The 27,551-nt window shown below is 52.2% G+C and overlaps 1 protein-coding gene across 1 annotated transcript; it reads right to left on the bottom strand.

Annotated features, from left to right (window-relative positions):
* Positions 1–2,772: 2,772 nt before the first annotated feature.
* MOGAT2 (monoacylglycerol O-acyltransferase 2) lies at positions 2,773–26,528 on the bottom strand. Its single transcript, XM_045816327.2, has 6 exons — positions 26,438–26,528; positions 20,949–21,127; positions 5,798–6,002; positions 5,271–5,445; positions 4,435–4,634; positions 2,773–2,927 (listed from the first exon to the last, which is right to left on the bottom strand). The coding sequence occupies exons 1-6, from the start codon at positions 26,526–26,528 to the stop codon at positions 2,773–2,775; spliced, it is 1,005 nt and encodes a 334-aa protein (XP_045672283.2).
* Between the last annotated feature and the right edge of the window lie 1,023 nt (positions 26,529–27,551).

Here is a 27,551-nt window from a genome sequence, read left to right as displayed (position 1 = left end):
GACAAAGGGGGTGGTGGGGAGGGGGAGATGCCATTCCAGGCAGAGGGAACAGCATGGGCAAAGCCTAGAGGGGAGAGAGCAAACCTGATACAAGGAACTGCAAATGGTTCAATATGATGGGAGCCCATGGCTAAGGGAGGAGGACAAGTGAGAATGGAGAAAACTGGGCCAGATGATGGAAGAGTGGCGAAAGGCAGGCTAAGAAGCTTGGACTTGAAGGTGGACATCTGTCTTCCACTGACCCCTGCAGATCCCCCGTCCACCTGTCTCCACCCTGCTCCTTCCTGAAGGCCCACCTGTGTGCTACAGCTTGCGATTGGACTCAGGCAGAGGGGACCCTTGGCAGAAGAGGGAGGGGAGAGATGCCCGTTCTTGCCTCCTTCCCTGCAGGGTCCCCGGCACGGCCTGTCCTCTGACCAGCGATGGCCCCTACACCCTGGCTGGTCACCGAGGATGGACTGGGGAGAGCAAGATGGGGATGGGGCCGCAGCTGAGAAGGAGCTGGTGCCCTGGGGATAAACTACAGCTCTTATCATGATCACACAGGGAATTCCAGTACACATGGGGGAGGGCGGCATTCCCGCTGCAGGCTTTCATTTATCGCTGTTTTGTAGCTTGCTTGCAGAGATGGCCACAGACGCTCTTCACGCACTTCCAGCCTGTGCTATTGTGACACTGACGCTCCTCCCAGGCAGAGGCGGCATCTATTCCTCACCCCTGAAACTGGGGGCAGGGGGGCCCTCAGGAGTTGCTTCGATCAACAGAATGGGATGAAGTGACTGACGCTGTCCAAGTTGCTCAGCCTAGGACTTAAGAGATCTCGCAGCCTCGCTCTCACTCTTACAAAATCCAGCCACACTGAACGCTGAAGACCCATCAGACCCACCTGCAAAGAGAGGCCCAGCCAGCACCCGCAGCAGGCCCAGTCTGCACAGAGCCCAGGTCAGACGGAGAAAAGCCATCTGGTCAACCCACAGAACTGTGAGAAATAATAACCCTTTGCTTCTTCAGCCATTCAGTTTTGGCATGGCTCGCTAGATAGCAAAAGAGAACCATAATGGCCGAGTACTTCTCTCCTTTGCTAATCTTGCCCTTCCTTCCCAGCCCTGTCCACCTGTCACCTCCACCACTTCCTCCTGGCTGCAAATCAGGCCCCACCGCTCTCTGTTCCTGCTTCCCTTGTGACCCTTCTAGCATACTGCCTCATATGATACCAAGCACCTTCCTGAGACACAGGGTACCTTTATCACCTGAGTCCTAATTTTCATGTATTCCACACCATTCCAGACATGATATGGAGTGGTTTATACATTCAAAATATTATCTTACTATGCTTATAACACCAGAGATGGGTATGGTAGTCTTTATTTCTCAGATGGCAAAATCGAGGTTAGGAAATGACATGTCTTGCCCAGAGTCACTGCAAAGGGATGGGCCAGGATTTAAACCCAAATTTATACCTCTAGGATGTCCTCCTGTTGTAGTTATGGGTATAATTTGCTCCTGGAGGGAAAGGATGCTGCTTCCCTGCTGGAGCGTGAGGGAAAGTCACAAGTATGGTCCCCGCTGGGCATTCTGACCTTCACTACTAACATATGTCCCAAACCTAGGAATCCAGAATCTTCTCGTCGGAGCATCTGTCCCCATCTCACCCACCCTGAAGGCACACACAAACATGCACTCTTCAAGTCTGGCCTTCATTCTCTGTGCTCGTCTGCCCTGTGTCCTAACATAGTCTCTCAACTTTCTTGCCCAGCAGAACAGGACCGGGGTAGTAAGCTTGGGGCCAATGGATTGGGAAGGATGAGTCAACATGGCATTCTCTGGCCCTGTCTAATCCACCTTCTGGGAAGACGAGGTATGACTGCAGGACCACAGGCCAGGCTGGGGGTCCAAAGAGAGGCTTTGATGAGCCCTCCTTATTGGGGGATGGGGAGGAACAGAAGAAAGCTAAAATAGAATCATTTCATTTGTTGAACTGACGTTTATAGAGACACCCCCCTCCTTCTGTGCCAAGGTCAGGGGGTGAAATTACAATGGATGAGTAAGAGAGGCTTCACAGAGCTCTCTGCCTCTGTAATGTCAGAGCTGAGACTCAGGGTTCATCTTAGTCAGGGAAACTGAGGCTCAGAAGGAGGGCGAAGAGGTCTGTCCACCACCATACAGCCAGTGACAGAGCACAGTTCTCCTTATCCACCTTTCGGGCCCCTGTGGCTGCCAGGCTACAGCTCAGAGGACCCAGAAACCTACAGTGCTCGGTGCTCGGTGTTCAGCGTGAGTGCAGAGGCTCCAAGGCCACGGCCTCTTCTCTGGTGCGGGGAGGGGGAGCGCAGACATCCAGGGTGCAGGGTGAGGGAGCTTGTAGGAGACAGGGCTGGAGCAGGCAGCTTCTTTTGTGTCGTTACTCAAGGCTGAGGAAGAAAAACCAGGTGACAGTTGCCGCTCTCTTTCTCTGTGTCTTGAGTGACATGGCAACAGGGGACTGCGACCTCAGATACCCCTCTCTCCCAGCCGTCTCTCCCGTTCACAGAGCAGCAGGCTGAGGACAGGGAGGCTCGCAGGGGTTTCGCAGCAGGGGTGCAAAACACCCGCGCCAGAGCCTGGTGTCCCCTCCCGCTCCCCAGCTGGGACTTGGGGCCTGCCGTGGTTGGATTTGCCGAAGTTCAGGAAGGCTGCGAAGATACGTTCAACAGACGCCTCCAGGAAGCCTTCTCAGATCACAGCACCTCCCGCCAGACTCCCTAAGGCCAACCCTGCCCTCTGGGGAGGCACTCAGCAGAACTCCAGGTGTCGGTCTATGGGGACGTTGTACTTGAGCTTGTGGGCTTCGAAGAGGTCGGACAGCTCCTTCATATAGCGCTGGTGCAGCTCGTCCACCTCCTCCTGCGAGGGGTCCGGTGTCTTCTGCACCTCAATGGGCTTTCCCACTGCAAGACACAAACGTGGGCGTTGGCCCGGAGCAGGATCCAGTGGGTTGCAGGGGCCCTTCCCCATGGGTATCCCTGCAGGAAAGTGCTTACTGCCATCCCTTTCAGCCCCACTCTGGGTAACGGGTTCTAAGATGTTATGGTACCTCCAAGATCCTGATGCAGTAACAACACCCACGGCACTGCAATGTGCCGTGGAACTCGCCAGGCGCTTGCCCTGCGTTATCTCCTTTATCCTCATCCTGGTCTCATGGGGATGGAAGCTCTTACTATTTATTCCTCGTGGACAGGTGGGGCAAGGAGGCTCAGAGAGGCTCAGTAACTTGTTCAAGGTCACGGAGCCAGGAAGAATCCGTTCCAGTTTTTAAATCCTGGGGATATGCTCTTAATGTCCGGACCACGTGGTTCTGGGGGCCCACGATGCCACGATCAGAAGGACCTGTAGATCTAGGATGAGGTGGGCCCACAGCCCACACAGCTCTTCTTCCTCCTCCTCTCTCCATCTGGCCAGTGGTGCCCGCTTTGTTCTAGGGAAGCCCTAAGTGACCTCCTTCCTCTGGTTCTGCCTGGCTGGGAAGGCGGCTCCCCTGTCTTCTCCTCTCGGCAACGGCTCTGGTGGCGGCACTATTAACACTCGTGAAAATACTGCCAAGTACACAGGGAAAGCCGCAGTGTAGGGGGTTCACCAGGTCTGTGCTCAACTCACAAATAAATGGATGGATAAAGATGAACAGATCTCTCTCTAGGCTTCATCAGAGGGGTCTAGCTGGGATCCAAGAAGAAACAAGGAGTCCCAAGAGCTGAAAAAGGTGGTGCTGAGTCTGCGCGCTGAAGCTCATGCCCGTTATTTACAGGGAAACCCCTCAGGCTCGAATCCAAGTGTAGTGATTCCTACTCTACACCCAACTCTAGTAGACTTGGAACGCCCTTGCCTTGCGTCCGCCTTCTCCAATAAGCCTTCCTAGATCCTCCGGGTCAGAGTTAAACCCTCCTTCTCTAACATCACAAAAAGTCAAATAGATCCTGAGCCAGTCCTCCACCCTGTTACTCAAAGGCAGCGTGTTACTTAACTTCTCGGAGCCTCAGTTTGCCATCAGCGAGAAAGGGATGATAGTCCCTATCTTGAAGGTTGTTAGGGTAGACGGAGCTGCTATGTGTTAGGGAACCTGTCTGGCACTCAGCAGGCACTGTCATCAGCAGTGACTCCTGCTCTTTGTGCGTCCGCGACAGTTCCCATTCGAGAGTGCCTTCTCTTAGGCTTATCTGCTTGATAAGCAGTGTCTGTTTCCCGATCTAGAATGTGAGCTCCAGGAGGGCGAGGATGTGTCTGACCCATGTCCGCTGGCAGCCCATAGCCCAGGCCTCTTTCCCTGTAGCCCGCCCCAACCCCCAGCCAGGCCGCTCGATGCTCGCCCACGGTGGTGATGGGCTGGCAGTAGGGTAGGAGACCGAAGCTGCCTTTCCCTGTAGCCCGCCCCAACCCCCAGCCAGGCCGCTCGAGGCTCACCCACGGTGGTGATGGGCTGGCGGTAGGGCAGGAGACCGAAGCTGTACTGGAAGACGCCGCGGCCATGGAAGAGCGGAAGGGAGATACCCATGACCTTCTGCAGCCGGTTCTGGATCCGGCGCAACCAGGAGCCGGGACTGTTCTCAACCTGGTCAAAGATCTCATTCTCCCCGAAGGAGAAGATTGGCACCAAAGCTGCCCTGGAGAGACACAGGCCAGAATACGTGTGCAAGGTCCCACAGAAGGCCCCAGCCAGCTTCCTGCAGGGACCCAGCGACCAGGAATTGGAGCAGAGGACAGAGCCCTGGGCCAGCAGTAGGAGGCCTGGGTGGTCTCCCAGCCCTGCCATAGCTTTGCTTTCTGACCTTGGGCAGGTCCTGGCCCCCCGCAGCGCCACAGTCTCCCAGTTGTAACAGGACAGATAGACCAGAAGGCTTCAGAGAGTCCTCCCAGATATAAAACATCTGTGAGCTTTGTAGAAAAATCTCTCTGGCCCCAGCTAGCTTGTGTTCTTCAAAGACGCTTCAAAGTAGAACAGCTCTGTGATGTGCCCCAAACCCCATCCTCCCAGATCCCACAGACGTCGGATCGAGTGCCAGCTTTGGGCAGACAGGTCCCTTCCCACCTAGTGCCTTTGATCACCGAGCCTCCCTTCTGAAATCTTCTCTGGGTGTTTGGACATGCCATAGTACGCATCTCACCAAAACATAACCTTCATTGTAATAGGCTGAAACTCTCCCTGCCAAGACACAATCTGCACTAGTCTCTGCTGTCTTCCCGGCAAAATCTAACCCTCGCCAATCTCCCTCGGAGCTGAGAGCCCTCTCCCCAGATACCCGTGCATAAGGGCGAGCCTGACGAAGCCCTTGCGGTTCCGCAGCAGCAGCGTGGTGGCTCCGGGCCTGGCGTTCAGTGCCTCCTGGGCACCCCCTACAACGATGGCCAGCAGATTGCCCCCTTCCTTCCTGCTCAGAAGGTGAGCAGCGCTCTCCTTGTCCGACGTGACCAGCCCTGGGAAGAGAGGAAGGTGGTCAGGTACAAGGGAAGGGGGCAGGGGTTGTGGGGTGGATGAGACCCAAGAGAGAGACCACCAAAAGTGGCCACAGAGGCCCGGGTCCCCACCCCGCCCCCTCCAGCAGGGAGTCCTCTGAAGACTAGAACTGAGTCCTCTCCCTTTTCCCAACACCCTCACTGAGGTCGGGGTCCTGCCTGCGGCTGTGAAGAGTACTTCTCTGGGTCTAGCTACTTCTGCCGCTGCGCACGCACTCGCAAGAAGTACGGAAGTGTTGCAGCCCTGCTAAGATGCCTTGTCCCGTGCCTCCAGCCTCACCCTCCTGGGCTACCCAAGGCTGTAAAGACTCACCCCCCGACATGATGTAATCCCTGAAGAAAGGGGTCCAGAACCACAAGTTCAGCATCATCAGGTGGGGGCGAATGCCCGGGAAGAGCGAAGAGAAGCCTGTGCTCTCCGTGCACAGGTTGACAAAGGCTCCAGCCACCAGGATCCCGTGGGGGTGGAAGCCGGCAAGGTAGTTCCGGGAGGGGTCCAGCTCAGCAGTCTTGACCAGCTGCAAGGACAGCAAGCCAGAGCTGGACTTGCATGCCAACCCTGACCGTGCCACTCATCAGTGTGACCTTGGGCAAGTCACTCCCTCTCCCTGAGCCTCAGCTTGTTAGGAATATTGAGATATGGTGTGTGAATGCAACCAGAGACAGCGTCTCAGATTCACAGCTGGCTTTGGACAAATTGCTTCCCTCTCAGGCTCTTCGTCTGTAAAATGGGGACGTTTAGCCCTGTGCTGCCTACCTCCCGGGACTGCTAAGAACCTTGGGTCTGTGATACCCTGAAATTACCAAGATTACTACAGGACCAGATATTATTCGAAGGCATCAAAGGGACACACAGGGGCGCCACCACGCTGGAAGGGCCCTGGTTTAACAAAACTCGGTGTAAGAAAAATGGGCACTTCGGTCCCCCGAGTCGAGCTGGATAGGTACCAGACCAGCCTAAACAACCACGGAACCAGCCTGAGACGCAGGAAGATGCATCTGGATCTCTACAAATGAACATCTCCAGCGCTGAGTATTGAGGTACGAAGCGGGGAGCCATGAAACCGTGCACAGATATCGGAAGATAAAGAGAAGGGGGAGGGAGCCGCCGCGTTCGGGCACCGGGAAGCGGCAGCCACTTGCACGGGGGAGCGGGCGGGGCTCTCGGACAGCACCCGCAAAACAGCAGACTGAGACCGTGAGCCAGGATCGCGCGCCACCAGGCATCTCGCGGATCACCGGAATCCCGGTGCGCTCACTGGATCCAGACTGAGACCGGGAGCTCCGGGAGCGCGTGGGGCGGCTGGCGGCTGGCGGTGTTAGAAACACAAAGGACAGAGACGCGCCGGCCCTGGAAGTGAGGCCTGGGACGCCGGGTGTGGGGCGCACATCCCGGGACGCTGCAGGGTTGAGCAGCACCAACAGTAACAGAGTTAAAGTGGCCAGAACATTAGTAGAGAACGGGCCGCAATCCCTCTGTTCTGTGACAGAGGCTGAAATTCGGCCGCTGCTGCTCTGACTCTCAGAAGAGGCACAGCAAACCGCCAGGGAAAGCCGCCAGAGAACAAAAGCCTGGAAACACCGGCTCAGAGAGTGCCCATCCCCATCCCCCCTCGCAGGGGACGCGGAGACTCTACACAAACGGGGTTGCCTGAGTATCGGCGCGGCAGGCCCTTCCCCCAGAACACAGAAGGCAGGCTGAAAAATCAAGAAGCCCACAACCCAGGCGCCTGGGTGGCGCAGTCATTGAGCGCCTGTCTTCGGCTTAGGGCGTGATCCCGGCGTTCCGGAAAGGAGTCCCTCATCGGGCTCCTCCGCTGGGAGCCTGCTTCTTCCTCTCCCACTCCCCTGCTTCTGTTCCCTCTCTCGCTGGTTGGCTGCCACATAAATAAATAAATAAAATCTTTAAAGAAGAAGCCCACATCCCTAAGATCCCTATAAAACAAGGGGCACGGCCTGGGACCCAGTCAATAATTTGGGCTCTGGACAACCCCGCAACCTCTCCTCATCAGAATGACAAGAAGGAGAAGCCCCCCCCCCAGCAAAGAAAAGACAGTGAGTCTGTGGCCTCTGCCACAGAAATAATGGATATGGATGTAACCAAAGTATCAGAAATGGAATTCAGAGTAACGATGGTCAAAATGATGAGTAGAATTGAAAAAACTATTAACGAAAAGGTTACTGAGAATATAGAATCCCTAAGGACAGAAATGAGAGCGAATCTGACAGAAATTAAAAATTCTATGAGCCAAATGCAGGCAAAACTAGAGGCTCTGACGGCCAGGGTCGCAGAAGCAGAGGAACGGGTTAGTGAATTGGAGGATGGGTTAATAGAGGAAAAAATGAAAATAGAAGATGGTCTTAAAAAAATCCACACCCACGAATGTAGGTTACGGGAGATTACTGACTCAATGAAACGATCCAATGTTAGAATCATCGGCATCCCCGAGGGGGTGGAGAAAAACAGAGGTCTAGAAGAGATATTTGAACAAATTGTAGCTGAAAACTTCCCTAATCTAGCGAGGGAAACAAATATTCATGTCCAAGAGGCAGAGAGGACCCCTCCCAAGCTCAACCATGACAAACCTACGCCACGTCACGTCATAGTGCAATTCGCAAATATTAGATGCAAGGATACAGTATTGAAAGTGGCCAGGGCAAAGAAATTTCTCACGTACCAAGGCAAAGGCATCAGAATTACGTCAGACCTGTCTACACAGACCTGGAATGAGAGAAAGGGTTGGGGGAGCATATTTAAAGCTCTTTCAGAGAAAAACATGCAGCCAAGGATCCTTTATCCAGCAAGGCTGTCATTCAGAATTGATGGAGAAATAAAGACATTTCAGAATCGCCAGTCACTAACCAACTTTGTAACCACGAAACCAGCCCTACAGGAGATATTACGGGGGGTTCTATAAAAGTAAAAAGGCCCCAAGAGTGATACAGAACAGAAAGTCACAGCCAATACAAACAAAGACTTTACTGGCAACATGGCATCATTAAAATCATATCTCTCAGTAATCAGTCTTAATGTAAATGGTTTGAACCATCCCATAAAACGCCACAGGGTTGCAGATTGGATAAAAAGAAATGACCCATCCATTTGCTGTCTACAAGAGACACATTTCGAACCCAAAGATGCATTCAGACTGAGAGTAAGGGGATGGAGTACCATCTTTCACGCAAATGGACCTCAAAAGAAAGCTGGGGTAGCAATTCTCATATCAGATAAATTGGATTTTAAACTACAGACTATAGTTAGAGATGCAGAAGGGCACTATATTATTCTTAAGGGAAGTATTCAACAAGTGGATATGACAATTATAAATATATATGCCCCCAACAGGGGAGCAGCAAGATACACAAGCCAACTCTTAACCAGAATAAAGAGACATATAAATAAAAATACATTAATAGTAGGGGACCTCAACACTCCACTCTCAGAAATAGACAGAACACCCTGGCAAAAACTAAGCAAAGAATCAAAGGCTTTGAATGCCATACTCGATGAGTTGGACCTCATAGATATATATAGAACACTACACCCCAGAACCAAAGAATACTCATTCTATTCTAATGCCCATGGAACATTCTGAAGAATAGACCATGTTCTGGGACACAAAACAGGTCTCAACCGATACCAAAAGATTGAAATTATCCCCTGCATATTCTCAGACCACAACGCTCTGAAATTGGAACTCAACCACAAGGAAAAAATTGGAAGAAACTCAAACACTTGGAGACTAAGAACCATCCTACTCAGGAATGACTCGATAAACCAGGAAATCAAAAATCAAATTAAACAATTTATGGAGACCAATGAGAATGAAAATACAACAGTCCAAAACCTATGGGATACTGCAAAGGCAGTCCTAAGGGGGAAATACATAGCCATCCAAGCCTCACTCAAAAGAATAGAAAAATCTAAAATGCAGTTTTTATATTCTCACCTCAAGAAGCTGGAACAGCAACAGAGGGAGACAGACCTAATCCACACACGAGGAAGCAGTTGACCAAAATTAGAGCTGAAATCAATCAAGCAGAAACCAGAAGTACAGTAGAGCAGATCAACAGGACTAGAAGCTCGTTCTTTGAGAGAATCAATAAAATTGACAGACCACTGGCAAGACTTATCCAAAAGAATAGAGAAAGGACCCAAATTAATAAAATTATGAATGAAAAAGGAGAGGTCACGACGAGCACCATTGAAATTGGAAAGATTATTAGAAATTTTTATCAACAGCTATATGCCAATAAACTAAGCAATCTGGAAAAGATGGAATCCTTCCTGGAAACCTATAAACTACCAAGATTGAAACAGGAAGAAATTGATTCCTTAAACAGGCCAATTAATTATGAAGAAATTGAGTCAGTGATAAACAACCTTCCAAATAACAAAACTCCAGGCCCGGACGGTTTTCCTGGGGAATTCTACCAAACATTCAAAGAAGAAATAATACCTATTCTCCTAAAGCTATTTCAAAAAATAGAAACAGAAGGAAAGCTACCAAACTCATTCTATGAGGCCAATATTACCTTGATCCCCAAACCAGGCAAAGACCCCCTCAAAAAGGAGAATTACAGACCGATTTCCCTAATGAATATGGACGCCAAAATCCTCAACAAGATACTTGCTAATAGAATCCAACAGTACATTAAAAGGATTATCCATCATGATCAAGTGGGATTCATACCTGGGATGCAAGCGTGGTTCAATATTCGCAAATCAATCAGCGTGATACATCATATCAACAAGAAAAGACTCAGGAACCATATGATCCTCTCAATCGATGCCGAAAAAGCATTTGACAAAATACAGCATCCTTTCCTGATTAAAACCTTCAGAGTGTAGGAATAGAAGGTACATTTCTCAATCTCATAAAAGCCATCGATGAAAAGCCTACTGCAAATATTATTCTCAATGGGGAAAAGCTGGAAGCCTTTCCCTTAAGATCAGGAACTCGACAAGGATGCCCACTCTCGCCACTATTATTCAACATAGTACTAGAAGTCCTTGCAACAGCAATCAGACGACAAAAAGGGATCAAAGGTATTCAAATTGGCAAAGAAGAAGTCAAAATGTCTCTCTTTGCAGATGACATGATACTCTATATGGAAAACCCAAAAGAAGCCACTCCCAAACTATTAGAAGTTATAGAGCAATTCAGTAACGTGGCGGGATACAAAATCAATGCTCAGAAATCAGTTGCATTTCTATACACGAATAACGAGACCGAAGAAAGAGAAATTAGGGAATCCATGCCATTTACAATAGCACCAAAAACCATACGTTACCTTGGAATTAACTTAACCAGAGACATAAAGGACCTATATTCTAGAAACTATAAATCACTCTTGAAAGACATTGAGGAAGACATAAAAAGATGGAAAGATATTCCATGCTCATGGATCGGAAGAATTAACATAGTTAAAATGTCCATGCTACCCAGAGCAATCTACACTTTCAATGCTATCCCGATCAAAATACCGAGGACATTTTTCAAAGAACTGGAACGAACAGTCCTTAAATTTGTATGGAAACAGAAAAGGCCCCGAATCTCCAAGGAACTGTTGAAAAGGAAAAACAAAGCTGGAGGCATCACAATGCCGGATTTCGAGCTGTACTACAAAGCTGTGATCACCAAGACAGCATGGTACTGGCACAAAAACAGACACATAGACCAATGGAACAGAACAGAGAGCCCAGAAATGGACCCTCGGCTCTTTGGGCAACTAATATTTGATAAAGCAGGAAAAAACATCCGGTGGGAAAAAGACAGTCTCTTCAATAAATGGTGCTGGGAAAATTGGACAGCTACATGCAAAAGAATGAAACTTGACCACTATCTCACACCATACACAAAAATAAACTCCAAATGGATGAAAGACCTCGATGTGAGACAGGAATCCATCAAAATTCTAGAGGAGAACATAGGCAACAACCTCTACGACATCGGCCAAAGCAACTTTTTCATGACACATCTCCAAAGGCAAGAGAAACAAAAGATAAAATAAACTTATGGGACTTCATCAAGATTAAAAGTTTCTGCACATCCAAGGAAACAGTCAGAAAAACTAAGAGGCAGCCCACGGAATGGGAGAATATATTTGCAAATGACACTACAGATAAAGGACTGGTATCCAAGATCTACAAAGAACTTCTCAAACTCAATACACGAGAAACAAATAAACAAATCAAAAAATGGGCAGAAGATATGAACAGACACTTTTCCAATGAAGACATACAAATGGCTAACAGACACATGAAAAAATGTTCAAAATCATTAGCCATCAAGGAAATTCAAATCAAAACCACACCGAGATACCACCTTACGCCAGTTAGAATGGCAAAAATAGACAAGGCAAGAAACAACAATTGTTGGAGAGGATGTGGAGAAAGGGGATCCCTCCTACATTGTTGGTGGGAATGCAAGTTGGTACAGCCACTCTGGAAAACAGTGTGGAGGTCCCTTAAAAAGTTAAAAATTGAGCTACCCTATGACCCAGCCATTGCACTACTGGGTATTTACCCCAAAGATACAGACGTAGTGAAGAGAAGGGCCATATGCACCCCAATGTTCATAGCAGCAATGTCCACAATAGCTAAATCGTGGAAGGAGCCGAGATGCCCTTCAACAGATGACTGGATTAAGAAGTTGTGGTCCATATATACAATGGAATATTACTCAGCTATCAGAAAGAACGAGTTCTCAACATTTGCTACAACATGGACGGCACTGGAGGAGATAATGCTAAGTGAAATAAGTCAAGCAGAGAAAGACAACTATCATATGATTTCTCTCATCTATGGAACATAAGAACTAGGATGATCGGTAGAGGAAGAAAGGGATAAAGAAAGGGGGGTAATCAGAATGGGGAATGAAACATGAGAGACTATGGACTATGAGAAACAAACTGAGGACCTCAGGGGGGGGGTGGGGGAATGGGATAGACCGGTGATGGGTAGTGGGGAGGGCACGTATTGCATGGTGCACTGGGTGTTGTACACAACTAATGAATCATCGAGCCTTGCATGGGAAGCCGGGGATGTACTGTATGGTGACTAACATAATATAATAAAAAATCATTAAAATAAAAAAAAAAAAGAAAAAGAAAAATGGGCACTTAAGACCTGGGAGTGAGCATTAGCAAGAGATAGCAGGAGCGGTTGAAAAAGCGTGCAGTCCAGAAGGCTGGCTCCAGTCCTATTTACCCTTCTGTACAAAGCAAGTGTCTCCCTGGGGCTCCCTGCTCCCCCTACGCCAGACCTTCACTGACCTTGACCACGTGCTTCCCCGAGCCATGGGCTCTGCTGGCAAGCAACTTGCCAAGGTCTGGTCAGGCCTGCAGCATGGAGCGGAAGGTAGGGACCACCGGTCATTGCGGATGGCCTGGGAGAGGAGAGCTGTTGTCTTTAGCAGCTCCCAGGTGAAGGGGGAGGAGGGTAGAGGGGCAGGAACTGAGCTCACAAATGCTGCTCTAGGCCCACCCGTTACTGAATAGGCTGTTCTGTGGTCCAGTCTGCAAAGATTATTGCTGCAGGCAGTGACTCTATGTGTGTGTGTGTGTGTGTGTGTGTGTGTGTGTGTGTGTGTGTGTGTGTGTGTATGGAGGGCAATCCCTCTCCGACACTGCCTGGAACTGCAGGCGCCCCCTTTATACTGCCCTGCTCTCTGGGAGCCACAGCCATGGGAGTCTGAAGGCCCCTGAGGCCCCTAGGCCATACCCCAAGCCCCTGGCAGGAGGCCTGATGGAACTGCCCAGTCCCCACAATCTGCCCTCCAGGGCGCGGGCCGGCCCCTTCACTCTGGCTCAGCTTTGCCGCTGTGAAAGTTCATCCTATCATCAAGCTAAAACTTGCAGCGGGTGACTCCCTGAGGATTCTCGCTCTGCCTTTGGGGACCCAGAGGCCTGGCTGCCTGCCTTCCGAGCAGCCTGGAGGGACCTGGGGGGCAGCAACAGGGACCTGAGCCTCTCTGCCCCATCCAGGCCGGACGGCCCCGGATTCTCCTGGACTTCACCTGGACTTGGTTTCTGCAACCCACCCTCCTGCCCAGTATGGCCCCCAGTTACCCACTGACTCTTTGCAGAAACCTGCAGGAACCACGGTTGCAGGGACCATCGCCTCCCACACGAGGACAAACCTCTTCCATTCACTCGGTGGGGACTTACTGGATATGAAGATAAATCCGGAGCAGAGAAATCTCCGGTTATCCTCAGTGGGAAAGGTGCTTGCTCGGGAACCCATCTGGTGGCGCTACCCTCCCAACACACCTGGCTCCCTGCACTGACGCACGGGCACACGAACTCTCTCCCGGCCAGGGGGAAGGTGATTTTGCAAGAGCTCCAGAAAGACGACTTGCCGACAGCTACTACAACCCAAAAGCGTGACTGATCTTTCACCCCAGCAACTCCACTGCTGCAGAATTTCTTGTGCTTGTGCCAAATGACCCGTGGACAAGATTACTAACCAAAGCATTCTGTTTCGGTACTATCAAAACCATGGCATCCCCTCCAATGTCCCTCAGCAGGGCCCACTGAGACAAATTCTCGAAACATCCGCACAGTGCGGCACGGGGCAACCCTAGGGAAGCGTGGGGAAGATCTCCTTGGCCTGGCGGGGGAAGATGGCCACAGTCACTGGTCGGGACAAAGCAAAGGGCAAGACAACGTGGGCAGAATGTCACTGACTGTGCTGGGACAGGGGACACGCACTTGTTTGTACGTGGACACACCAAACACTAGTCGTCCTAGTTGCTTCTGGGCGGGGACTTTTCACCCGTGGAACCCCTCGTCCCTTTGGAATTTCAAACAAGAATATATTACCGATCTCGAATGAACAAGGAATGTATAAATGAATAAATGAATGAAAGAATGATTATCCTTAATAAAGAAGCCTTTGTGTATGGAGAAATACCCTGCTGAATGTGAGGGCCTGTGTCTGGGCATGCGTGCCAATATTTGCCTGTGCATTCACATGTGCGTGTCCTAGTATGTGTGCTGAGGGGGCCATTTCCGCCCATCCCTAGACATGGACTCTGCTGCTGTCCTTCTGTGCCAATCTCTTCTATCTGTCCCCTGTGCCCAAGGGATAGCACTGCCTCACCATGAGGGCCTTGAGACTAGAGACCACCTGTCTGCTACGTCTCCTGAGCCAAGCACAGGCTGGAACAGAGGAGATGCTCTGGAAAGACTGTGGAATGAGGGAAGGAAAGAATGAACCCTCGATTGCATGAGGCTGATGCGGCCAGCCTTGGAAGGAAGGCCCCCTGTTCCCGATCCTGTCCCAGCCTGTCACCTGGCTTCCGACAGCAGGGGAAAGAACTCTGAGCTGCAAGTCAGGAGACCCAGGTTCTGCCACCAGGCCTCAGTTTCCTCTCTGTCCCGCAGGACATTGATAATGCCTCCCTGGCAGGGTTGCTACTGGGTTCCGATGAGGTACACATAGAGGGGGAGGTCTGTAAAGCCGTGTGTTCTCTGCCTTGCTGCCCTCAGTCCTCCTAGGGGAGAGAGTGGGACTAAGCAAAGTCAGATGGTGTGCGGGGAAGGCCCTCTGCGTGCACGCTGTGGCCGGCCGCATACCAGGCAGTGGTATGACAGCCTGCTAAGCTCTGGGGTGGGCCAGCTTGCTCTCTCTCTATATATATATATATATGACTCATACACCATCAAATTCACCCTTTTAAAGTACACAATTCTGTGGTTTTAGTATACCTCAAAGGTGAACAACCATCACTACTATGTAATTCCAGAGCATTTTCAACACCCCAAGGGGAAACCCCATTCCCATTAGCAGTCACGCGACTGTCCCCAGCCCCTGACAACCTTGGCTTCCTGTCTCTATGGACTTGCCGTATTTGGGCATTTCATGTGAACGGCATCACACGATATGTGGCCTTGTGTGTCTGGCTGCTTTCACTCCTAGCAGAATGTTTGCAAGATTCCTCCACGGCGAAGCACAGATTGGCACTTCGTTCCTGCTTATGAAAACTAGTCCACCGTGTAGATAGACCATATTTTTGTTCGTTGTGTCATTCAACGGACATTGACGTTATTTCCACCCTTATGGCCATTACAAATAAGGTGGCCACCAACACTCGCCTATCAGTCTTTGCGTGAACATGTTTTCAATTCTCCCAGGGGTATTGCTACTTTGAACCCCAAAACCCTGGCCTGGAAGACCGCAGCCCTGCAGGAGGAGAGGGCATGTGGACCTCGGGTGAGAGGGAGGACAGTGCGGGCTGTGTCTCTGCCCTGTCTGCCCAGGCCCAGCTCTCAACAAATGCCCTTGTGCCCTCTCACACCCTCGGCGGTGACGGCCACTGTCCTGATGTCTCCTTGAGGGTTCACCAAGCACCCACACCGCTAGCCTGTGGAACCGTGGCCCTCAGGAGGTGGGCTGCAGTGTGAGACACCCATCCGACAGTTGAGCAAACTGAGGTGCAGAAAGGTAAGTGACCTGCCCAAAGCCACATAGACGACCCGAGCTCAGTTCCGCTGTCTCCTGCCGAGAGCACCGGTGAGAGCCTTTGTCCCAGAACCAGAGAGGAACCTGGACTCTCTCAGCGGCCGTTTCCTTTCGACTCAAACTTGGAATGTCCGGGGCTCTCAGGAGAAGGTGCTTCCTGCATCAGCAACCTGCCCCTCCCTGTCCCAGGGCCTGGCCCTGGAGATCCTGTTCATGACCTATTTATTTACCACGATTACTTGGCGGTTTAAAAATGCAGGGCAATTGGGGCGCCTGGGTAGCGCAGTCGTTAAGCGTCTGCCTTCGGCTCAGGGCGCAATCCCGGCGTTCCGGGATCAAGTCCCACATCGGGCTCCTCGGCTGGGAGCCTGCTTCTTTCTCTCCCTCTCCCCTGCTGTGTTCCCTCTCCCGCTGGCTGTCTCTCTGTCACATAAATAAATAAAATCTTAAAAAAAAATGCAGGGCAAGCAAGGTCTGATTCAGTAGTCTGGCTCTGGCCGTGGACATCTGATTTGTGGCAGATTTTCAGAGGATTCTGGTATATATCAAAGTTTGAGAATCACCCCTTTAAACCAAAGGAATTCCTTCCAGCTTTAGGCCTTTGACTGTGTGTGTGTGAGTGTGTGAGTGTGTGTGTGTGTATGTGTGTGTGTGTGTGTGTGTGTGTGGACTCAGGTCCTTCCCTGTCTCCTCCCATCACGGCCAGATGGAAGGAAAGGCTTGGATATTCTCCCTGGCCCTGGCGGCCCAGGTATGTCCGCAAGTCGGGCTTCAGACCCCCTCGCCCCTGCCTCTCAGCTGGTTCTCGGCCCTGCCCTCTCCCCCTTGCACTCACGTGCTCGCAGAACAGACACCCATTAACATCTGTGGCTATATTCCCTCAATTCTAAGATGCACCTTTTCTTTGCATCTTAACATGCTCTCAAGATGCATTTGACGATTTCTTTGGAGGATTTTTTTTCTTAGCAGTACATAAGATACTGGTATGTTTTACCATTAAGGATATCTTAGAGGGGTGCCTGGGTGGCTCAGTTGTTGAAGCCCCCGACTCTTGATATCAGCTCGGGTCTTGATCTCAGGGTCATGAATTCAAGCCCTGTTTGGGGCTCCACGCTGGGCGTGGAGACTACTTTAAAAAAAAGGGGGGGGATGTGTTATTGTTGAAGAAACACAGGATGTGCTGGGCACGGAGAGCTGGAAAGAACGCCCCAGGTAGAGCACATTGCCAGCACCTCCCACACCCAGGCACCTCAGTACCCCGGCTTGCTCCATCTTCTGTTCACTCTGCAAGGGAAGTACTGGTGCAATGTCCCCATTTTACAGATGAGGAAACTGAGATGCAAGGTTAATTAACTGGTTCTAGGTCACAAGCTAGTAAAGTGGCAGAGGCAAGACTTTACCCCAGGCAGCCTGGCTCTGTGCTTATAACCTACAGGCTCTATCGTCTTGTAGGAGTCCCCAGGAGAAAAGTGGTGGGCAAGGGGGACGCCTGGATGGCTCGATCGGTTAAGCATCTGCTTTCAGCTCAGCTCATGATCCCAGGGTCCTAGGATAGAGTTCTGCATCCAGCTCCCTGCTCAGCGGGGAGCCTGTTTCCCCCTCTGCCTGCTGCTTCCCCTACTTGTGCCCCCCGCTCTCTGATAAATAAATAAAATCTTTAGAAAGAAAGAAAAGAAAGGAAGAAAGAAAGAAAGAAAGAAAGAAAGAAAGAAAGAAAGAAAGAAAGAAAGAAAAGTGGGGGATTAAGGGGGCGAAGGGGTGCACTTCCAGTAAGGGTACCAGCCTAGGGGACACAGCTCATGGCTGGAGAACTTGGATGGCAAAGGGGGCAGGTGAGGCATGAGCAGGGGTCCGGGGTCCAGGGACCTACAGGCTAGGCAAAAATGAGTTTTGATTTTAGGGGTATTCCAGCTGCTGTGTGCAGGATGGACTGTAAGAGAAGTCGGTGGAAGCAGAGCCCAGATAAAGGGCTGACTGGTCAGGTTTCGATGGTGTGGGAGGGAGGAGTTGTGGAGACAGACCTCAGGCTCCAGAGCCGTTCTCAACCAGGGCCAGTTCCCCCACCCCACCAGGGGACATGTGGCAATGTCTGCAGATGCTTTTGGTTGTCACACCTGGTAGAGGGGAGTGCTACTGGTGGGTAGGGGCCAGGGATGAAGGCACCCCCCGCCACGCACACACACCCATTCAGCCCCAAATGTCCATGTGCTGGCGCACAGAAAGCCTTCTGAGAGCTGCTGGCTGGGGAGGGACAGCAAGGACAGGAAGTGAACAGGTAGGGAGCCCCTCCCTTCATGGCAGCCAGAGGCCTGAGGAAACAGCTGTGCCCAAGGCAGAGGTAGGAGCCGTGGGAGAGGGGTCAGGACAAGCACAGCTCTGTGTGAAGAAAGACCTTCCCCCAGGCAGAGCCCTCCTGTGATGAAAGGAGTCTTCACAGGAGGAAGTGTCACTCTGTCCAAGTGTAAGCTGGAGATCTGTCCTGGGTAGGCGGCTGGCTACCCCCCTACTTCTGACTCCAGTTGAGAGCCCCCAGTATGCTGGGGGTGGAGGGTGGGGAGGGAGGGCATGAAGTCCCTAGTGATGCCCGAAGGGCTATAGAGGAACTGAGGGAAGTCCCAGGTGTGTGTGGGGAGGTGTCCTGCTCTGCCCCGGGTCTGCAGCGTTTCCTGACACCAGGTCACAGCCCGGCCGGAGCACTCCATCCCTCCTCAGGCCTTGGCCTGCGTAGACACTGTGTACTCCGGGATGATGAAATCTTCGCAGGGGAAACCCAGCTCTGGGGCCGGTCTTCAGCATGAGGTGGGATCAGTGCCTCCTGTGTGAAAGATCATCTGATTCTTCATCATTTTAGCTCTTTAGGAAGCCTGCTGTGAGTTTAGAAAGCTGCAAGGCCCGAAAGTTTCCTAATCTGGCTTGGAATTCCATCCATAGATGCTTGTTCATAAAATGACACTAAGAGCTGATAGAAGCTCAGAAATCTACGCTCATTGGACAGGGGAGCGCAGAGGCCTGTGGATGTGTGCGGGAGAGTTACCTGCCTCCCCCGCCCCCAAAATCCCAGCAGGGCCGGGGCTGTCAAGGTGTGTGAACAGTGGGAGGGTCTCCTGAGAGGAGGCGGGGAAGGGAATCAGTGGGCCCCAGCCCCAGCCCCGCAGGCTCCCAGGCTAGGCCAGGCCAAGTCAAAGTGCATGCCATCTCGCCTTCTGCTGGCCACGTGGTGGTACTGCCCACCCTCTGCCGGGGTGAGGCAACGGGCCTGCTGTGGGCAACAACCCTGAAACACTACGCACAGCATTGCGGCAGATCAGGGCAGCGTCTCACCGGGGTCAGTAGTGCCAAGGTTGAGAAACCCTCCTCAAGGGCTGCCTGGCTAGGGGAGGGTCAGGAAGGGCAGTGGATAGGATGGGCACAGACCCTGCCTATCTTTGCTGACAATTTCCTGGACGCAAATACGAGAAGACCTCCCCCAACCTGGATGCCCAGGTTAGCTCAGCACTGCCCATTCACCCTGCCCTTCAACACCTATCACCCCTCATGAGCGTGGAACTCTCTGCCAGCCAACTTCCTGCCCTTAGCCCCGCCCCTGCCCTGATGCCCTACGCCCTGCCCCTGTCCCACCCTTGCCCTTTGCCCAGGAGGCCCTGCTCACTGTGGTGCTCGGGGCTTCATACGCCAGCTCTTGTCCAGATTTCGCTAGTCCTTGCCGGCCCCAGAAGGGAGCAAAGCGGGAGCCCTGAGTCCGCCGCTGAGTGCTCGCGAGTCAGCGAGTTGTTGAACCTCTGTGATACCTGCGGGGGACCTAAAGCCGGGAGGGGCGGGAAGAGGTGGAGCTCCAGGATGGGGTGGGAGAAGCCGGGCAGGTGTGAAGGTCAGAGCAGCCTGGCTCTGGGCTGTCAGAGCCCTCCCCAGACCACAGCCACGTGCACGCTTCTCCACGCTCCCACTGACTCAGGCACGTAATACTAGCACCTAGTGTCCTGCCAACCTGCATGGGGCATTCCTGCCAGCTCAGTGAACCCGCCCAACTCAGTGACATGTGTGGCAGCATCTCCACATTACACAGCAGGATACAGTGGCTAAGAGAGGCTATGAAACTCTCCTGAGGTCACCATGGGCTGCGGCGGTGCTGGCATTAGTCTGTCCTGCTCCAGAGGCCTCTTTATGCCTTTCTTCTCCTGTTGCCAGGGGACAGCCAGCTGTCCCTGCCTGGCACCTCTCCGTGTTCCCCACTGCCTTTCCCCCTGTCCCATCCAGCCAATAAGCCAGCCCTGCCCAGGTGCTCGAGTCCCAGGGTTCAGTCTGTCTGGGATTCAGTAAAGGAGCCAACGGGTCTGTTCACTCAGGACTGACATTTGAGTCCAAGGTCAAGTATCCACGATAGGATCCAGGGTCAAGTATCCACGATGGGATGAAATGAGATGAGAGTGAGAGATTCAAACGTGCTCAGAGGAGAAGGGGTCAGTCTTCTTTCTGGATACATGGGGAAACTGAGGCTCAGAATGGGGCGAGGTTTTGTTCGAGGACACCCAGCAATCTGGAGTTGGGGGTAGGATAGAACTGAGAACCAGTGCAGGGCTCCCTCCCCTGCTCCTTCCCCCATAGTTAATGCATACACTCTAAAACCGGAAGACCTTGTCATGAGGAGTTGGTCACACCTTTGTCCCTCTCGGGGTGTCATTCTCCCCATCTGATGAAGTGTGAGGCTTGATGGTCCCTTAGGACCTTGAGTTTCTTACATTCACCCCCCACCTGGCTGCTGAGGGTTCACACCTGTAAGATACACGTATGTGCCACACTGTTCGTCCACAGAGCTCCTTCAAACCCTGACATTTCCCAGCCCTGGGAAACCACAGCCAGGGAGAAGCTGGACTCCTCCCCAGGCCACATAGTGGTGCAAGCCCTGGCCCCTCTCTTGCAGCCCGGCACTCCGCTCCCTGCAGCCTGGGCCGCGCGACGGCAGTGAAGACGGATGCATCCCACCAGCCCCAGTACTCACCGACACGGGGAAGTAGTCCCTCATGTACTTCCATAGGAAGCAGCGCCTTATGGCTTTGAGGGGCCTGCCCCCCTGCCATGGCCTGTCTCGGTCCAGGTACCACCAGGTGGCATACAGGACACTGACCAACCAGAATCTTGTGAACAGGAGGCCGATGAAGACCGCGGTGCAGATCTGGGCTGGGGAGGGAAGTAGGAGCCGTCAGAGGTCCGAGGGGAAGGAGGTGAGGCCATCCACATGCCCAGGGCTAGCAGCACTGTCCCGACCAGCCCGCGGCCCCGGGAGCAAGAGATGAGCTTCCCACGCCTTTACGGAGAGAGTGAATGCGCCCGCCAGCCCGCCGACGTCTCGCTGGGAGCACAGACTGGAACCTAGGTAGGCCCCACTTCAAAACTCATTGTTCCCACTGTCCTGGAGCCCTTGTTCATCTGCCCCCCCCCCCCGCCACCTCCCTCTCTCCACGGAAGTAGTCTGCATTCACCAGGTGACAACGGATTGCATTATCTGTTTCTACTTTCCATCTTTTGGGACCTCAGAGAACACGGAGACAGTCTTTCTGCCCACCCTCTGCCCCATCTTTCCACAGATAAATCTGGCCAGATCCTCCTCTCTTTAAAACCCCTCCCTGACTTGCCCATAACTTCAAGGAACAGCGTTCAAGCTCTCCATGAGCTGGCCCTACCCGCCCCCTGCTTCAGCCTCTCCTCGCGCACAGGCACCCCCAGTGCTCTGGCCACACTAATCTCCGTCTTCTTACAGCTCGTGGAGCCCCTTCAATCCCTTAGTTTTTGCTCATGCTGATTCCTCCTTCCTGCGGTGCCCTTTCCCGGTGAAAGAGGGAGGGAGAAAGAGGCCAACCCCTGGCTGGCCCGTGGCTCAGGGGTGTAGCAGGGCTAGGACCAGGCCCAATGAGGAACTCCCCCCTCTGACCTACAGTTCCGGGTCACTTACATAGGCTAATCCCAGCTTCATCTCAGGGTCAGCCGGTCTGTGGGCCATCCCTAATCTGATGCTGACCGAAAGAATATTCCCAGAGAATATGGCTCTTTCCCCATTCCATTTCTTCCACTCAACACCATGCACTCATCCTCTATAAAGAAGATCAGCTTCCAGTTGTATATTCTATTTGAAAGGTGGGTGGACTGGGCCTGTCATTCCTGGCAGGTTTCCTGGAGGAGGGGACTTTTGACCCAGTCTGAACAGTGGTAGAGCTCCTAAGTTGGAGGATGTTCACAGATGTCCACTTTACACAGAGCATCTCTCATGGGCCAGGTGCTGGTGGGCGCCTGTGAATAACAGACACCAAGTCCCGCCCTGACGTGCCAGGGTCACATTCGGGGCACTTTGTTTTTTAAATTGTTGTTTAAATTGTTCTTGCGATAAAAGACGCATAACATAACATAACATGTATCACCTTAACCACTGTTAAGCATACAGTTCAGCGGCAGTAACTCCATTCCCACTGGGGTGTAGCCGTCACCACCACCTGGCCCTGTGCCCCCTCCCCCAGCCCCTGCCGGCCACCATTTGTTTTTCTGTCTCTACAAACATGACTGTTCTGGGAACCTCATTTAGAAGAATCATGAAGTAGTTGTCTTTTGGTGACTGACTTATGCCACTTCGCATGATGCCCTGATGGCCCACTCATGCCATCCATGCTGCGGTGTGCGTCAGAATTTCCTTCCCTCCTGAGGCTCGACACCATCCTACGGCATGTACCCACCACACGTTTATGCGTTCATCTGTCCATGCACCAATGGCCACTTGGGCTGCTTCCTCCTTTGCACTGTATTTTAAGATACTATTGAATTAGTTACTCATAACGTAGAATGGGGAAGCTTCACAGACAAACCCTGATATCTGATTTCTCTAGAAAACCTAGAAGACGTGGTAGCCCCGAGTCACGACTCAAAGCTCCCAGGGACAGTCCTTCCCTCCAGCATGTCCTCCTACTCCCAGACCTGCCAGCCAGTCTCAAAGAGCAACCTGTATTTTATCCTCATAGAGGCCTTGCTGTTCCTTGAGGGGGCGGGAAAGGACCATTAACCGTTTGCAGGTTGGTTACCTTTTTGTTTGTCTTAAATATTTTTTAATAAAAACCTTGCAAGAGAAAGTCGTAGAAGAGCGGGACTAAAATGCCACCATTTGTATGAAAAAGAACACTGGGGGCGCCTGGGTGGCTCAGTCGTGCCCCGCATCAGGCTCCTCCCTGTGAGCCTGCTTCTTCCTCTTCCACTCCCCCTGCTTGTGTTCCCTCTCTCACTGGCTGTCTCTCTCTCTGTCATATAAATATACAAAATCTTTAAAAAAAAGAACACTGGCATGTAGAAATACAGCCGCACACGCGTAGAGGAGAAAAGGATCCCATGGCTCCCGAAGGAGGAGACAGGATATGGGGGACAAGGACGGCAGGGAGCCTGAGTGTGTTTTATTTATTCCCTTTTCCTTATTAAAACTGTTTAATGTGGAAAAAAAATTAAAGAAACCCAGCTAGGCCTCTCTCCCCTTGGGCAAAATCAGAAGCCTGCGTGGGTGGCTCCCACTGTAAGAAAACCAGCTCCAAGGGCGCCTGGCCGGCTCAGTTGGTTAGGAGGCTGCCTTCGGCTCAGGTCATGATCCCAGGGTCCTGGGGTCAAGTTCTGCATCAGGCTCCTTGCTCAGTAGGGAGCCTGCTTCTCCCTCTGCCTGCAGCTCTCCCTGCTTGTGCTCTCTCTCTCTCTGACAAATAAATAAAATCTTAAAAAAAAAAAAAAAAAAAAAAACCTAGCTCCAGAAAATAGACACAAATGATCGTGGCTATCTGGAAGGTAGGATTTGGGGAAGTCTTTTGCTTTTAGGACATACATGTTTGAAACTTTTACAAGGGCACATATTAGTTCTGCAGTCAGAAGAAGAGATTAGGATAAAACACACAAGGCTTTTGTACTTGACCAGAAAGGCCTCCCCCATACCACCATCCCTCACCCTCAGCTCACCCTTCAACTCCTCTGAGCAGGCAAAACTGAAGACTATTGGGTCACTTAGGAAGGGAAACACTTTCTTTCGCTTAATCCTCACAACTCGGAGAAGGAAAAATTTTAAACCCCACTTTACTAAGGTCCAGAGAGGGTATGCTAATTGGCTAAGGTCACACAGCAAGCTGGTGGGATGGGATCTAGGATTCAAATCTATCATTTTGGCTACACCTTGCTCCCATTTATTCACTCAACAAGCATTCATGGGCTCCCGCTCTTGTAGGAGCGGGAGATGTAGTTGAGGACAAGACAAACTGTCTGAAAGGCTCTTGAGTTATAGAGGAGAGGAAACAGTAAATAAGTTACCCACTTGGGAAGTATTTGGCTGTTGGCCCTAAGTCCTTAGTGACAGGTCCTAGTTGACCTCTCTAGCCACTTCTCTGGCCTCTACCACTCCCTGAAATGCCTCCTCTGACTCCAGTGGGAAGGAGCTGTTCAGGAAATGTGCATAGTCTTTACTCTTCCCGTGGAAGCCCTTACTCTCTGGCCAGCCTTTCAATCCTGCCCCGTGCCCCTATCTCCTAAACAGCACCTGAATGGGGCCACTTCTCCCCAGCCACTGCCAGCCTCCCTAGACCAGGGTTGACAATCTTTTTCTTAAAGGGCCAGATTGTCAATATTTTAGACTTCGCAGCTCAAGAGGCAACTTGGATGATAATACATAGGTCCCTAATTATTGAAAATACAACCCCTCGAAACTGTAAAAGTCCTTCTTAGCTCACAAACTGTACAAATACAAGAACGATCAGTGGGCTGGATTCAGCCCATGTGCCATAATGTGGTGCCCCCCGGTGTGGATGGTGACTCCCTACATCAGCCTGTTCCCCCACACTCCAAACACAACAGATCCCTCCACTGCGACACACAGATTAGACCTTGTCACTCCCCTACCTAAAGCCCTTCTGAGGCTCCCCTTTGCCCCCAGGTTAAGGGATACGGTAAAACCTCCTATTCTGGGGGCACCAGGGGACCCAGAGCCCTTTTCCCAGCTGTCCTCCCTCTAGTCCTCCAGGCCCAGGGCTACACAACCTCTCTGGGTTGCTCCTGACATTCCCTGGCTTCTATGCCCCGGGCCTGCAGGGCTGGAGGACAGAGGCGGGGTGGGGTGCAGCGGCAAGGACCATCAAACACGCTCCGGCTCCCAAAGCTCACACAAGGCGTGCAGCGCCTCACGAACCTTATCGATACCCTGCGATCCCTCGGCCACAGCCTACCTCCAGGCCCCAGGGACCTTTGTCCAGGAGCCAGCAGAGCCTGCCCTAGGCTAGGCCTCCTTCCCCAGGCTGTCTCCACCTGCCCCTTAGCCTCTTAGCCCCACCTCCTCCCACACCCGTCGCCCTCTCTCCTGTCTCGGCCCCTCCTTCCCTGTTCCATTCGTTGTAGAAGGAGCCCAGGACTCCAGACCTACAACCTTGGGCAGTTAAGGTACTTAGTTTCTCTGCCCATCTGTGTAATGGGGATAACCCGGGATATTTAAAATGTTTAACAACCCTTGGGACAGAGGCACAGATGAATCATAAGGGATACAGGATGCTAGAGTCCTGCTTTGCTGGGGGTGAATCCTTCAGCGGCAGAATCGTGAGGAGGTCCTGAGGGAGCACCTGGGGTGTGTGTGTGTGTGTGTGTGTGTGTGTGTGTGTGTGTCAGAGAGAGAGAGAGATTTGACTAACATGTACGGAGTACACCCATACTGTCACACCAGGATAGTCGCACCCGGGCACAGGCCGAACGGCAGCCCCGGGGGGAGCAGAACCTACCCCATGTCGTGCTGGGAGGACATGGAGAATCCCACACTCCCCCAGGCACTCTCTCCCCGTGCTCAGCCTGGGCCCTCCTCAAAAGTGTTCCCTTCGCAGAGCGGAGTTTGGGCAAGTGTGGTCTCCCGGGCCACCATCAGTGTGCTCCCGGTGTGGGTGGGGTGGGGAGACCATCCGCAGCTGATGAACTAGAGACCCACAGAGGTCACGCAGCTGGTCGCTTGCCCAGCCAGGGTCTGACCCAGGCTCTCCTGGGACACCGCTCATGCCCCAATCCACTGGCAGTCCGTAGCTTCTCTTGCACTCCTATGCTTTCCCTGTTCCCTTCTCTTTCCCCGCCTAGCAGTCTGTTTGCTCCTCTCTGAAAGGAAGGAAGGAAATCCATTCCCTCTGAGAAGCCCCACAGTGGCTGGAACTTTCCCACAAGCACCTAGATCCTTCCCCACACCACTTCCAGGCAGCCTGAGGCAGGGTCTCTGTCCTAGTACTAAGGTGGAAAGCTCGTAACCTGTCCAAAGCCACAGGCAATGGCTTCTGCCCCACCTTATCCCCATGCCGTTTCATACCAGAGGACTCCGGGCAAGGGACTCTATGGGCAGGGGCTCTGAGTGCAGCAAAGCCCCCTTTAGGATGAACGTCTTTCCACTGTCAATGCACTGTGTGCCCCTGGAGTGGCAGGTGCCCATGGTCTCCCAGCCCCCAGCCCAGCTCGCCTTACCCAGGACCAGGAAGGAGAAGACCCACTGCAGGACCATGAAGGTCTGCAGCCTGCGCTCCCATGGCACGAACAGCGGTGCAAACTTCACCATGCTGGCTCCTCTGACAGAGGCTTCTCTGAGCACTGCTGTGATCCGAGACACCAACTGATTTTTGTTGATACTGGAGGTTGCACAAGCATTTGTGGGGGATGGGGAGAGGAGCGTGCCCCACCCAGCCCCACCCAGCCTCAAGGCCTCTGCCTCTAAGGTGGCAGGGAGACCTTCCTATGAGAAACCTTTGAAACCACCTGCCCTGGGCCTAGAAGGAAGGAGGAACAAAAGGAAGCGTATAACCTTACCGAAGGCAGTTGCCTCCTCACGCAATAGCGTTTCTGCCAACGACCTTTCTCTGTTCGCTTGAATCTTGCCCTTCATTTGGAAGGTAAAGCCCCAAGTAGACTAATGCAATCCTGTCTTCATCTGTCCAATGACCTGGCTCCAATGATTATCTCCCCGCTCTCCTACCGTGTGGACTGCTCCCCCCTCCGCAAATGTGCAGTAATAGCTCTCACCTAAAAATTCCTGGGCCCCACCATCTCCTCCACCTCCTGCCCCATTTCTCAGCTTGCCTGCATGGCAACACTCTTGGAAGAGCTGTCTGCATCCCATGCCTTCACCTTCCTTTCTGTCTTCCCCTACTCCATACTTCAGATGCCACTTGTCCATGGAACTACCCTTGGCAAGTTCACCAATGGCCTCTATGTTGCTAAATCCCGGGTCGATTCTCAGCTCTCATCTTACCCTATCAGCACGGTTAATCACTCCCCACTCCTTGAAACCACCCGGGCAATGGACAGCGGGCTCTCCTGGTTTCCGTCCTGTCTCTCTGACAGCTCCTTGGTCTCCTTTGTGGCTCTTATCCTTTACCAGATGAAAGGTTTGAGCACCCTCCTACCCCCTCTTCTTCTCTTCACATTCCCTCCTGTAGAGATCTCATGGACACTCATGGCCTTGTAGTCTACCTACACAATGAAGATTTTCAAATCTCCATCTCCAGCTCTGCCATCCCCCCGGGTTCCTGGCTGGGATAGCTAGGTGGCTACTTGACATCTTCACTTGGAAGCCTCCTGGGCA

Source organism: Ursus americanus, chromosome 16, assembly GCF_024610735.1.
Source record: "Ursus americanus isolate L20-20 chromosome 16, mUrsAme1.1.p, whole genome shotgun sequence".
Classification (NCBI taxonomy): domain Eukaryota; kingdom Metazoa; phylum Chordata; class Mammalia; order Carnivora; family Ursidae; genus Ursus; species Ursus americanus.
The sequence above is the reverse complement of the archived record's forward strand: the minus strand, read 5'-3'. Positions and strand labels throughout refer to the sequence as shown.

Excerpts from the sequence above, each read along its gene's own strand:
- MOGAT2 (XM_045816327.2), bottom strand. The coding sequence starts at position 26,528 with ATGGTGAAGTTTGCACCGCTGTTCGTGCCATGGGAGCGCAGGCTGCAG. Across the intron at positions 4,635-5,270 it reads AGGCTCGCCCTTATGCACGG|GGCAGCTTTGGTGCCAATCT; the intron begins GTATCTGGGGAG and ends GTGTCTCTCCAG. Across the intron at positions 2,928-4,434 it reads CCAGCCCATCACCACCGTGG|TGGGAAAGCCCATTGAGGTG; the intron begins GTGAGCCTCGAG and ends TGTGTCTTGCAG.